The 12,464-nt window shown below is 37.3% G+C and overlaps 1 protein-coding gene and 1 non-coding gene across 2 annotated transcripts in view; both read left to right on the forward strand.

The window, feature by feature from the left end:
• The first annotated feature begins 2,091 nt into the window (after window positions 1–2,091).
• LOC138390940 (U1 spliceosomal RNA) lies at window positions 2,092–2,252 on the forward strand. The gene has a single exon (XR_011234608.1). It is a non-coding gene; the product is annotated as a U1 spliceosomal RNA (small nuclear RNA).
• A 7,717-nt stretch (window positions 2,253–9,969) lies between these two features.
• AGL (amylo-alpha-1,6-glucosidase and 4-alpha-glucanotransferase) overlaps window positions 9,970–12,464 on the forward strand; it is a 77,489-nt gene continuing 74,994 nt past the window's right edge. Inside the window, exons 1-2 of the mRNA XM_069480201.1 lie at window positions 9,970–10,309; window positions 10,863–11,012. Of these exons, the coding sequence (XP_069336302.1) occupies window positions 10,931–11,012 (82 nt within the window). The 5' untranslated portion in view covers window positions 9,970–10,309; window positions 10,863–10,930. The remainder of the gene's footprint in view (window positions 10,310–10,862; window positions 11,013–12,464) is intronic.

A 12,464-nucleotide genomic window follows, 5' to 3' on the forward strand; every position in this document is an offset into this window, starting at 1 on the left:
GTTACTATTAAAACATGAAAGAACTAGAAAGTACTTCAAGTTTTCATTATCTTTTAAGTTTAAGTTTTATTTTGCAATATCAAATCTTGCCTTGAGAAGGATAGAAAGAAGTCAAGGTGGATCCTAGAGAATATATTAAACAAATGTGGCATGATTTACAAAATCAGTTCAAAGGCTAAATTTTGAACTGGTTCTGAATTTAGTGTATATTTCATACATCTGCACTTCAAAAATATTAATACCATTATTACCAAATCTAAGCCTTATATATTTTTTAAATGTAACTCTCTTATGTTTGAATCTCTACACAAAGAAAATTAAACCTTATTAGTATTTTTCTACATTACTAATGAAGTAAGCATTTGCCATGATAGGACATGTAGGCTCATGAAATAAACTTTCCAAAGTGCTGATTAATTTAATTTAGTGTTCTGTTGATTTTTCACTATGTTGTATTTAAGATATACAAACCCTTTACCACTGTGTAAGCAGGAAAATGACTCCCAAAGTCACTGTAAATTGAGAAGAGGGCTTTTTTTAAACCTTAGGTAGTTAAAATAGATTGGCCTTTGTAGTTATACTGTTGACCTTTCCTCTGAGTATACTTTATCGGCAGTGGAATACTTCTGTCAAGTGCTCTGGTAAATTAGGTTGTGTTGGTCATCAAACTGAGAATCTATAGAGGGGATATCACTTGTGCATTGTACTGCAACAAATTTTATTTTCACACAATGTACTATGTGAGGATCCATATAAAATACTTACTTTGAGGGATTAGTAAAAGTACCTTTATTTTCCAATTCTGGCTTTATATTACTGTTTGGCTATCTACCCTCAGACAATCTGTCAACTTAAAAATTGAGAATTGAATAATGTATGAGTCTTATAGCTTTGAAAAGAAAAAGCAATCAATAATGACATGGTAAAAAAGAGTACAATCTTCTCTTAATACCAAACTCTAAACCTTTCAGTTCAACCGTACTGAGTCAAATGACACTATTGCTCACTTTTGCACTATTTGCAGAACTCAGATACATTCATATTTATAATTCACAGTAAATCATATAGAAGTTATTGAGTTTGATGAACTTTCTCTTAGGGAAAAGAAAGAGGAGAAAGGGTAGGGGATACACTATTGTTCTTTGTTTCCTCAAGATATTATTTAGTGTTTATAATACAATGGTCACTGTTCTAGGCATTCAGGATTCAGGGGAAAAAATATTATCTCCTCTCAATGAGCTCACTCTCTGGTAGGAAAGACTGACATATAACTCTTAGGTCAGGATACCTAATCCATTATTACAAATTCTTCCATTCTGAGAGGTTTGTTTGTTTTCTACCCTTCTGAGCTGGGCAAAGAAATCAGCTGTCAAATCAATTCCTATACAAAATTTAGAAAATAAAAAAACTAACCAAATTTAATGAGAAGAGTGCTGCTTTTGAAAAGACAGTAAATGCAGCATGGTTAATACTATGCTAGCCACAGGCTTACCATACTGCCATGAGATACAGCAAATGCAAGCCCTTTAACCTGTCCTGTAACACTTCAGAAAGGTAAAGAAAATTGTGTGTGTGTGTGTGTGTGTGTGTGTGTGTAAAATGGAACATTATGCACACTTTAAAAAAGGACATTTTGTCACATGCTAAAATATGGATGAACCTCAACACTATACTAAGTTGAAATAAGTCAGTAATAAGAAAATACTGTATGATTCCTTTTACATCAGGTACCTACAGTAGTCAAAATCATAGAGATAGAAAGTAGAATGGTGGTTGCCAGGAGTTTAGAAGGTGAGTGGGGAATGGCAGCTATTATTTAATGAAGATAGAGTTTGCAAAATGAAAAGAGCTCTGGAGAGATGGTGGTGATGATGGTCCAACAATATGAATTTATTTACTTATTTTTCAATAGATTTAGGAGGTACAAGTGGTTTTATTCTCACATGGATGAATTATGTAGCAATGAAGTCTGAGCTTTTAGTGTATTTGTCACCTGAACAGTGTACATTGTACCCAACAGGTAACTTTTCATCCCTCCCATCCCCTCCCATCCTCCCCCTTCTGAGTCTCTGAATAAAAAAATGTGCAATTATACTAACCTGGCAGGGGAAATACCATGATCATGAAGATGTTTTACCCAGGGTGAGGCTTATCAATTGCACTCTGGGTGCACTCCCTACAATTTCCCCAAATGTGGGAAACTCAACTGCATAATTTGTGGTAGTAGGAGACTGTGTTCATGCTCTCCCCTGTAAAAAAAAAAAAAAAAAAAAAAAAAAAAACCCTGCAATTAAAAATGGTTAAAATTGTAAATTTTATGTTATGTATAGTTTATCACAATTTTTTAAATTAGGGAGAATAAAGAAATAAAGAAATGTAGCTTAGTGTTTTAGTTCTGGAAGCCTTGTTCCAAGAAATAGTCAACTGCTTACACAAAAGAGAAAAAAGAATAACAAGGAAAAAAATTTAAGATGTTAAAAAAGTTAGTCTACATAAATTATTCACTAAACCAGAAACAAAAGTATAGATATTATAACATAATTTATTCATTTATTCAATCCTTCCATCTTTCTTCATTCTTATAGGCATTATTAAATGCCTATAAGTGCCAGGCACTACACCAGGCAATGGAGATCCTAATGCAATAAAGTTAATATTTTTAAAGATATTAATGTACCTTTCTTATTTGCCTTTGCAACATACCAGACTTTCTCCATTCAGGCTGACACCCATCTGCTTCAGTAGGGGACTTGGATTGTTACATAATAAATGCATAGAGAAAAAAATTAATATTTAACATCTCATATTCAAAATAAAATTTTGCAGCAAGACTATAGGCATTTTTGAGCAAGAAAAAAAAATCTCTAAGTTCTTTTATCTCTCGTTTAACAGATTAGGGATGGAGTCTAATGGACTAGTCCCTGAAAGGAAGGGGAACCCATTCTCTTGAGAGAGGGCTTGAGGGATTGTGAAGACAAAAAAAAAAAAAAAAACATAGAAAGAGGGAGGTGAAAGAAACGGTCTGATGTGTCCTGATAGAAGCAAGTTGGACAGGTTGAGGGGATTCCTAGGTTATGAACTCCATGTGTGCAAGGACTTTTGTGCATTTTATTTCTTACTATACCCCCAGTGCATAGAACAGTACCTAGTACATGGTAGATACAGAATTTGTTGAATGTATAGAGGGCTTTTTGTTCTGCTCCCTGTTCTGAACTCTGGTTATAGAGAGCTATGCTAGGCAAAAAGAGGGTGAGCAGTCCCAAAAGGGGGGTCCCAGGATGGTTAAGAGGGTAAAACAAGGATATCAGTTACAGGCAGGACCTGATTTTCATTCTTGGCACACATTTCACAAATCCACCATGGCAGAAGTGAGAGGACTTTAGCAAAGGCTTATGAATGGGTGTCTTGGGCCTTGGACCATGTGGAGAACATTTCAGATACTCAGAGGGGTCTTCGGTGAAAGTGGGAACTCAAGAAAGGCCAAAATAGCAGCAGGGATTGTGGGGGCACCTTTAAACTCTGAAGAAGCCAAGAAAGAATGATCAGGAAGTTATCAGCTACAGACCAGACATCAGTAGCTTGTGCCAATAGGATAACCAGAAACAGGACTTGACAGATATATTTTAGGTGATACCAACCCCTGCACAATGACCAGTCCCAGTCACAGAGTTCAACCTCCACAATGCAATCAGTTCATGTGAGAACCTGTTTGTTGTGCCAGATACCATCTTGGAATGAAGCAGAGAGAGAACAGGGCATCAAAACAAAATAGATAAATATTTCAAAGAGACGAGGTTAAAGAGATTATTTAAATCATTGGATCAGAATTAGTTTTAAAACATATTAGACTAAAATTATTTTTGTTTTCCCAGGCCTGCCCAGAAGTTGGGGAATGATAAAGTAGATCAAAGAAGCTTTCAAGAATAAAATATACTTTTCTTAATATATCCAAAAAGTGTGATTTTATAACTCTGCCATCCAGAGACAGAAAATACAGTGCCTGTCTCAAGGACTCTAGTTGGACAGGGAGAAAATTTAAAAAACAGTTTTTATACATCATACAACATAAAATACAACAAAGGCGCTTAAAAGAGTACCTAGCCCCACAGGAGGGAGGACAAGACAGGCAGAGATTTCCTGAAGGCTATGTCTTGAGATGATTGACTCTTAGATGAGCCAGAATATCTCTCAAAGCAAGAAAACATTGTTGTTACAATCATATATAAAGTCAACAACATTACAGTTCAATTTATAAATCCCTTATTGATTACCAGGCCATGGGAACAAAGTCAATGCCCTCAGATACAGAGTTTACCAAATGGAATCACTGAGAATGCAATTCAAGTCACATTCATCCACTTTGTTTGCCATGTGACAACTTTCACAAGTTACTTAATCTTGGAAATTCATTTTCCTTATCTTTAAATTGCAAGTAATAATATTGTTGTTTTAACAACTGAGTTAGCATAGTAATGGGCTTAGTATTAATATATAGGACCTGGCACCTTTTAGATGCTCATTAAGTATTAGCTGTCCTTAACTATTTATATAGCATGTATTAATTTTCAAAATATTTCAGACATTTTATTTTTGTGATCCTTGGAAGATAAATAACAGCCAAGGAACTAAGGTATAAAAGAAGTTAAATGACTTACATAACGTCTGAGGAAAATGTCTTTCCCTAATTCCTGTTTTCTTTGAAGAGAAAGCTTCCCTAAACAATATCCTGGCTTTTCTTTGCTCCTTAACTTGCTCCATTCCTGAGGAAGCAGAGTGATTTACTTATTTGGTTGATAAATTTGGAAAGAATAACTGTGAGTTTGGCTCACCTCTGTTCTCCTTCCTTTTGGGAGGGAGCATGCAGCAAGCATGATTCTCCCAGGTCTTCTGTGACTGGGAGGGTAATCTGGCCCAGTTCCAGAGTTTAGTTTCAGCAAGCTTATTTTGCTAACAGATCTAAAGCTGCATTCTCCAACAGGACTTTTTATTTTTTCAATGTGGTCAAACACATTAATAATCACTTTCTCCTCTCTGTCGCCCAGACATTCCTCCTAGAGCCTTCTACCCTCATGTTGCAAATTGTATCACTTTGATAACAATTAAAATTTAAAATAAAGTATCATGCAAACTGTGGCAGACAGTACTAGCAGTCTGCCAAAATCCATTCTCTTTCCTTAGTAACAAAACTTGGGTTTTAGCCTAGATAAAGGTTACATTTATGTGTACATTGTAACTATGTTTTGGTTAATGAGATACAAGCAGATTTGAGGCCAAAGAACATTTGAAAAGATCCACTCTAAGGAAAAAAAAAAAGATCATCACCAAAAATCTCTCTGGAGTTTCCTCCTGTCATGATTTCTAAGCATTCCACAAAATATTTTTAGCTAATTTGTTATATCAATGCTTAGGAACTTTTAAAATGACTTTTCCTGTGCAAGTTCTAAGAGCCCAAGTTTTAGTTTAGTTTTGTTTTGAATAGAAATACATTTTTATCTCTATATATGTATATCTCAATAAATTTCTAACAAATATTTATCATATACTCACTAATCCTTATTTTATTTTTAGGCTCTGCCTTTTCTTTTTTCTGTGATTTGGGCTGAAACATTGGGTTATGACTTGCTTTCTGAATTTACCTTTACATCACCTCTTCATAGAGTAAGAAACCTTCTGAAACCTTTTGCCTCTGTCATGCCCTGGGAGCCTCTTCATCTGAATTGTCTGACTACCATCGTTGACCCAGCAAGGACAACTAAACATCATCTGTTCTTTTTTTATGCTGTCATTTATATTAAAAGCCAATCAATATGCTAAGTGCTATAATAGACACTTCAAATGCTTTCTTTGTTTCATCTAATCTTCATACTGACCCTGCAAATAAGGTGTTGTTCTCATCATTTTATGGGTAAATCAACTGTGATTCTGAGAGATTAAAATTAATCCAAGGTTTATCTCCAAAGCCCATTTTCTTTAAGTTGTACTATCTCCTTTTTGAAAAATCTCTCTCTAATTTTCCATACCTCTATATCATTATATTCTGGTCCTCTACTTCTCTGACTTCAACTCTATTTCTTTTGCTATCTTCCCTTTTTCTCTTCACTGGCTATGTCTGGGTATTTCAAAAATACATAATAAATTGTTCAATTTAGAAGAGATTTTGAAAACACAATTCCACAAAATAAAATTATGACATTATAGTAATGTCATTATATATTACTATAAAATAAAATACACAGAAAATGCTGACAAGTATAAAAACCAAATAAGGAAGTATCGCCCATTTCAAATCCAGAAGATCACAGGATTAGAACCTAACTGTAATTAATACCCAAAATAACTCCTTTCTTTTCAGAAAACATACATATCCATACACAAACCTGAAAAAAGCTTCTTCTGACCAGAGCCCTTATCCCACTCCCCAAGTGTGTTAACATCCATGTTTCAGGAAACACCAGGGTCACTGTCAAATAGTTGAGGCTATCCATCAGATGTTCCAAGGAGAGTCTTCTCCTGACAACTACAGCATGAGATGATTGTGTATATATAGCTCACTGTCATGCACAGGACAGGCACAAGACAAATGTGTGCCAAAATGAAGGCTGCACATGGCACCACTATAGCCCTAGACTGAAAATTCACTGGCATTCCAGAACTTCATAAATAGCACACTAGTGTGACTTTACTTTTTAAAAAGGATACTATGTGGCTTGTAAAATTAATCTTAGAGGGACATCATATTAAAAAATGGTTCCATTACTTAACATTATTCACTTCTTTCACACTATGAAATCTCCAAGATTAAGATCACTTGGATCTTTTAAAGTTTAAAGTTTTAAAAGAAGCTTTGTTAAAAAAGCTTCTTTTAAAAGTCAAGCATTTGTGGAAGAATAAATTATTGCTAAAGGAATTCATGTCATCCATCTGTTTTACTCCTTATATGTAGCTGAAACGTTGGGCAATAAAGTGAGAGTTTTATTGGGGAGGAAGAACAGCAGGAAAGGCAAATTTTGAAGCCCTGGAGAACAGTGATCAACAGGAGGGCAGTGTGAAGAGATGGCCACAGGAACGTCTGAAAGTAGAATAGAGTATGAAAAAGCAATGCCTGAAGACAAACATAAACACGATCTGTGTTTCACAACATAGTTAGGGTTCCACTCTGCTAACATTTATCTTTATACCAGTACTTGGTATATATCAGGCACAGTTTTAAGCCCTCACTTAATTAACAGTAGATAATATTTTTATCCTCATATTACTTTTGGAAAAATCAAAGCACGAAGAGGTTGAGTACCTTTCAAAACTTGACGGTTAGTGGCAGAGCTGGGATTCAACCTTAGATACCATTTCATAATCATGAATTATGGTTCTATGCAGCATGTGTTCTAGAGCAGTAGCTTTCAATCTTGTTTTTAACCATGAACTCCCAGAGGAACGTATGACTCAGTACATCAAAAAATAAGTAACAAAAATAAAAGTTTTATGAAATAATACTTTTACTAGATGTAATCCATTCGAATCCTTTTTATTTTAAAAATTTCTGGTTACAACTAATAAATTGATTTTATGATCCTCCAATTGGTTACAATGCACAATTTGAAAAACACCTCTTTGGATACCAGGGCTACAAATGCTAAATCCACTAGGATGTCTAACAGTTAGCTCAAATTTTCCGTGTCCACCAACAAACTTCTGATTTTCACCCTCCAATCCTACTTGTTCCCTTTTTCTTTCTCTCTTAGTATGTGGCAATTTCTTCTGTACTGTGCGTATGGCAGCCACTAGCCACATGAAGCTGTTGAGCACTTGAAATGTAGTTGTCAAAATTGAGAAATGCTAAAAGTGTAAAATACACACAGATTTTGAAGATAGCATGAAAAAAGAATGTAAAATATCTCATTAATAACTTTTTATATTGATTATATGTTGAAATAATATCTTAGATATATTGAGTTAAATAAATTATATTACTAAAATTAATTTAACCTTTTTTTAAATATGGCTACGTAAAAATTTTAAATTACCTATGTAGCACTTAATATTTCTATGCAACAGTACTTTCTAGTTGCTCAGACTAAAACCCTGGAATCATCCTTGACTCCTTTCTCTACACTAGCAAACCCTATAGGCTCTGCCTTCAAAATACATCCATAATTCAGTAACTTGTCACCACTTTCATAGCAATACCTTTTCCCCAAAACAGACACACACTCACAAATTACTTTCTCTTGCTCGGCTGACTAAAACAGCTTTCTAACTGGTCTCCTTGCTACACTCTACAGTTTATTCAGCTATTTCTCAACAAGTTGCAGATTAATCCTTTTAAAAGGTCAATCAAAATATGTCACTCTGTTTGAAATCCTCCAATGGCTCTTTTCCCCACAGTAACAAGTAAAAGCCTTCCCACAGTAAAAAGTAAAACTCCTTGCAATGGCCTACAAAACCTTAGAAGATCTGGCTGCCCACCCCACATCATCTGTCTGTTCTAATCTCGTACCACTCTCTTCTCCACTAGGCTGCAGTGGCCTTCTTTAATTCACAGCCTATGTTCCTACCTCATGGCCTTGCATATCCTGTATCTCTCTCTACATGTAACCCTCTACCCTGGACAACTTCTTCCTTCTCTCAGTTTGACATCACTTTACTGGTGATGGTATTTACATGGTATTTAGAATTGTCAGTCTCCCTCTGCTGACTCTTCTACACTTTCCCCTTTCCCTGCTTTATTTCTTACAACATTTTACTATCCTATATAATTTGTTTATCTGCCTGCCACCAATAAACTGTAGGAGTTCACGAGGGCAGTAGCTGTTTTATTGCTGCATTCCCAGCACCTATCTTCCTGGCATACAGTAGGTGATCATAAATGAACTCTGGGTTCCCGAACTCAGTTTTGGACCATGTGCAACTAGCTATTTTCAAAGTCTACTTAAACAAACAAATATTTCAGTATGTTTTTTAAAACCCATTATTCTTCTTGGACCTACAGCAACTCCACGATAAAGAAAGCTAGATTCTTCTACACACTCTACTAACTTAACCCAAACCTTTGGTCCATTTTCTTCGATCCTCCTGCCTCAGCCTCTCCAATAGCGCACAGTTTGGCGCGCACCGCTACCCTCCGCTAATTTTTAAATCTCTTGTCTTTAGAGATGTGGTCTCCAGCTATGTTGCTCAGGCTGATCTAGAAATTCTATCAAGTGATCCTCCTGCCTCAGCCTCCCAAAGTGCTGGAATATAGGCGTGAGCCACCGCCCCTGGTCCTCCTGTCCGTTTTCTCATGATCATTAGGTGCCCTCCAAGAACCCTGAAGGATAGGTTTTCCTTTTCCCTCAGTCATAAAATCTCCTTAGGCAGCCGCAGAGTCCTGAATTACTGACTTAAAATAAGTGCAGCTTAATCTCAGACGATCTTCAGGTCTATCCAGTGTACATTAGGTACGACTAGATGCTGTAAATAACGGTGGTATTTGCACTCTGTATTGTTTGTAGACTGGCCACACTTCACGTACCTAGTCCTCTGGGTCTGCATTCAGGAGCATGTGCCCTGTCTGTTAGCACTCAGAGGGGTGGGGAACTTGTGGCCTTGGAGCCACCTGTGGCCTTCTGGATCCTTGAGTGCAGCCTTTTGACTGAATCCAAATTTTACAGAATAAATGTGAAGTTTTGGATTCGGTCGAGGGGCCGCACTTGGGGGTCTGGAGGGCCTCATGTCATTCAGCCCTTTCCACAAAAAGATCATGCTGCGCAGCTCAACCTAGCTGGCAGCCTGGCATCGCAGGATTTTAACTTGCAACCGTGAGCTCACAGGCTGTCAAAGGAGAGGCGCACCCCGGCCGCCGCACCTTCCCTGTGGCAAGAACAGAGGGAGGATCTCGGAATCGGCCACAGCTGCCTCCCAGGCCCGGACCCGGCGCCTAAGACTCTGCGGCGCCCACGCTCTCGCGAGATTAGCGGTCGGCGCGAGCGGGTCCGAGCCGCCCGGAAGAGGGCAAGGGGACCGGTCCGCTCCCACCTGAGCGAGCCCGCGTTCCGCCCCCTAGGAGGTCTAGGGTCTCCTCGGGGACCAGCGCGAGGCGGAGTCGCCGGGAAGGTCCTTGCCCCTCACACGGCCGCCCCGGCGCTGTCCCGGCCGCCGCAGCCCCTCCCTTTGCCCTTCACGGCGCCCGGCCCTCCTTAGGCTGCGGCTTCTCTCCGCGGGTGGACAGCCAGCCTTTCCCCTTTTGCTTTCCTTCCCGTCCCCTCCTCCGCCCCTAAGACTAGCGTCGCAGGTCCTGCAGTGTCCCAGAAGCCGCACGGATAACTTGCTCGGCGTAAGTGCGAGGAATGCCCCTGGCCTCGCGGGGAAATGCATTCTTTCTATCTATAGCTCTCTCCGTACATCCTCTGGCTACGGCAGCTATTCCAGGGGCAACAACTGCTTCCCTCTGTTCTCATCTCCCCATTGGTGGCTTCCAACCCGAATTTGGGAATGGGGAGATCTCCCACCTGTTATCTTTGAGCAGACTAAGCTCTTGTAAGCATAAGTGCCATTAGGAGTCTTCAGAGCCTTTTGCCGTGGGGCTAGGAATTTCCCCCCAACTGCGGGCTTTGCTAATGTATTGTTTCTCTTGAGCATGCTTTAGGTTTTTTTGTTTTGTTTTTTAATTGTAAACATCTGTATACAGTATTTGCTTAGGTCTCACTCATTGTGCTGGAAGGGAGGAAACACCTATTTATTGGCCTTCTCCGATCTTATTTATAAGATTCATTCTTTTTCATTACTCTGCTAGGGTTAAAACACAGACCATGTAAGTGCCACTGTCAGCTCTGGGGAGTTTAAGGTAATAATTGTTTTCTTTATCTTAATTGCTTTTTGTTTTGTAGGGGTAACTCATTCCACTTTGGAGTTCTTTTAATTCTTCTGAAAGGTTTCAAATCCTCTAGAAGCCAAAATGGGACACGGTAAACAGATTCGAATTTTACTTCTAAACGAAATGGAAAAGCTGGAAAAGACCCTCTTCAGACTTGAACAAGGTCAGTAGCAAGTGGTTTGATTTGCTTGTTTGTGTCTTTTAAATTTTTAATTCATTGACAGTCCTATTAAATTTTTTAAAACTTTAAGATATAATTTCCAAGGATCTTTCTAAAACTTGATGAGTGCAAAGACAGCGCTGTGTTTTGTAAATGTCACTAATAAAGGTTGATATGAGTTGAAGATATTTTATATCTGTCGTATTAGGACAAGGATAAAATAGTTCACTTTTCTTTGCATGCTAACTCCACTTAAGAAAGAAAAAAGATATATGATCAGAAGACTGACCATGTAACAACATTTATTACTAAAGCTTGGTAAATTACTTCATATGTAATTTTGCTTTCCATATATCTATAGTTTTGCTTTTTTATAGCTTTCACTCTTTTCCTTTACTGAATCTTCTAATTGGTAATACAGATTACAGCAAAAAATATAAACTATTGTTTATGTTTATAAAAGGCTCTCAACTATGGAGAAGGTAAAAGCTGAAAATATTTTCTTGCCAAGTAAAAAGTGAAATAACTGATCAGGTTATGGTGAAATATATTTGAGCTGTGATTTAAAGGATGAAATAAATTTCTATTTGATTAATTAATTTCTATTATTTGATTAGTATTTGACTAATTAATAGATGCTTTATTTTCTTAGATTTTGTAATTTTTCAACATTGAAAAACCACTTATTTTCTGTGAATATAACTTATAAAATAGAAGTTAAAAGTATGAAAAATAAAATACAGTCCCTCTTTTTGATGTACCAAATGCCAGTTGATAGTCATAAACATTTTGAAGGAATTTTTTTTATTTCTCTAATATTTTAAGAGTTAAATTTTTGAAAAAAATTCCAACCATCAAATGTGTTACCTCCATGCCAGATCCTCATCTTCTTCCAGCTTTGTTTGGCATTTAAAATCACTGAGTACTTATTCCATTTTTGGCTTTCCTGACTCTGCACTTTTCTGGTTTTGATTTTTTTCCCCCCCCTTCCCTGTTGAGTATTCCTGTCAACTTGGTACCTCTTACTGGGCTCTCTTCCTTCCACATTTTGATTAATTATGGGTATCTGCTAGGAATCCTTTCTTTTTCTATTCTCCTGCCCTCAAAGAATTATACATTCTCAACATCTTACTTGTTGCCTCTATGCTGATGACTACTTTTGAAAGAAGGGCCTTGAGCTTTGCTTCCTTTTTGGAAGTTTGTAGAGTATGACAAGGGTAGAAACCAGGATTTTCCTGACTCTGCTGCTAACAAACCATTTGACTTTGGGCAAGTTACATTAATTCTGAGCATCAGTTTCTTTATTTGTGAAATGCAAGTAGTAATTTCTGCTCTTCTACCTTCCTGGGTTTTGAGGCTCAAAATTAATAATATATGGCTGTATAGTGATAAAGCCCTAAATAAATATAAGGCATTGATAGATCACTCTACCTATGTATTTCTACCCTGGATCTT

Source organism: Eulemur rufifrons, chromosome 8 (genome assembly GCF_041146395.1).
Source record: "Eulemur rufifrons isolate Redbay chromosome 8, OSU_ERuf_1, whole genome shotgun sequence".
Lineage (NCBI taxonomy): Eukaryota > Metazoa > Chordata > Mammalia > Primates > Lemuridae > Eulemur > Eulemur rufifrons.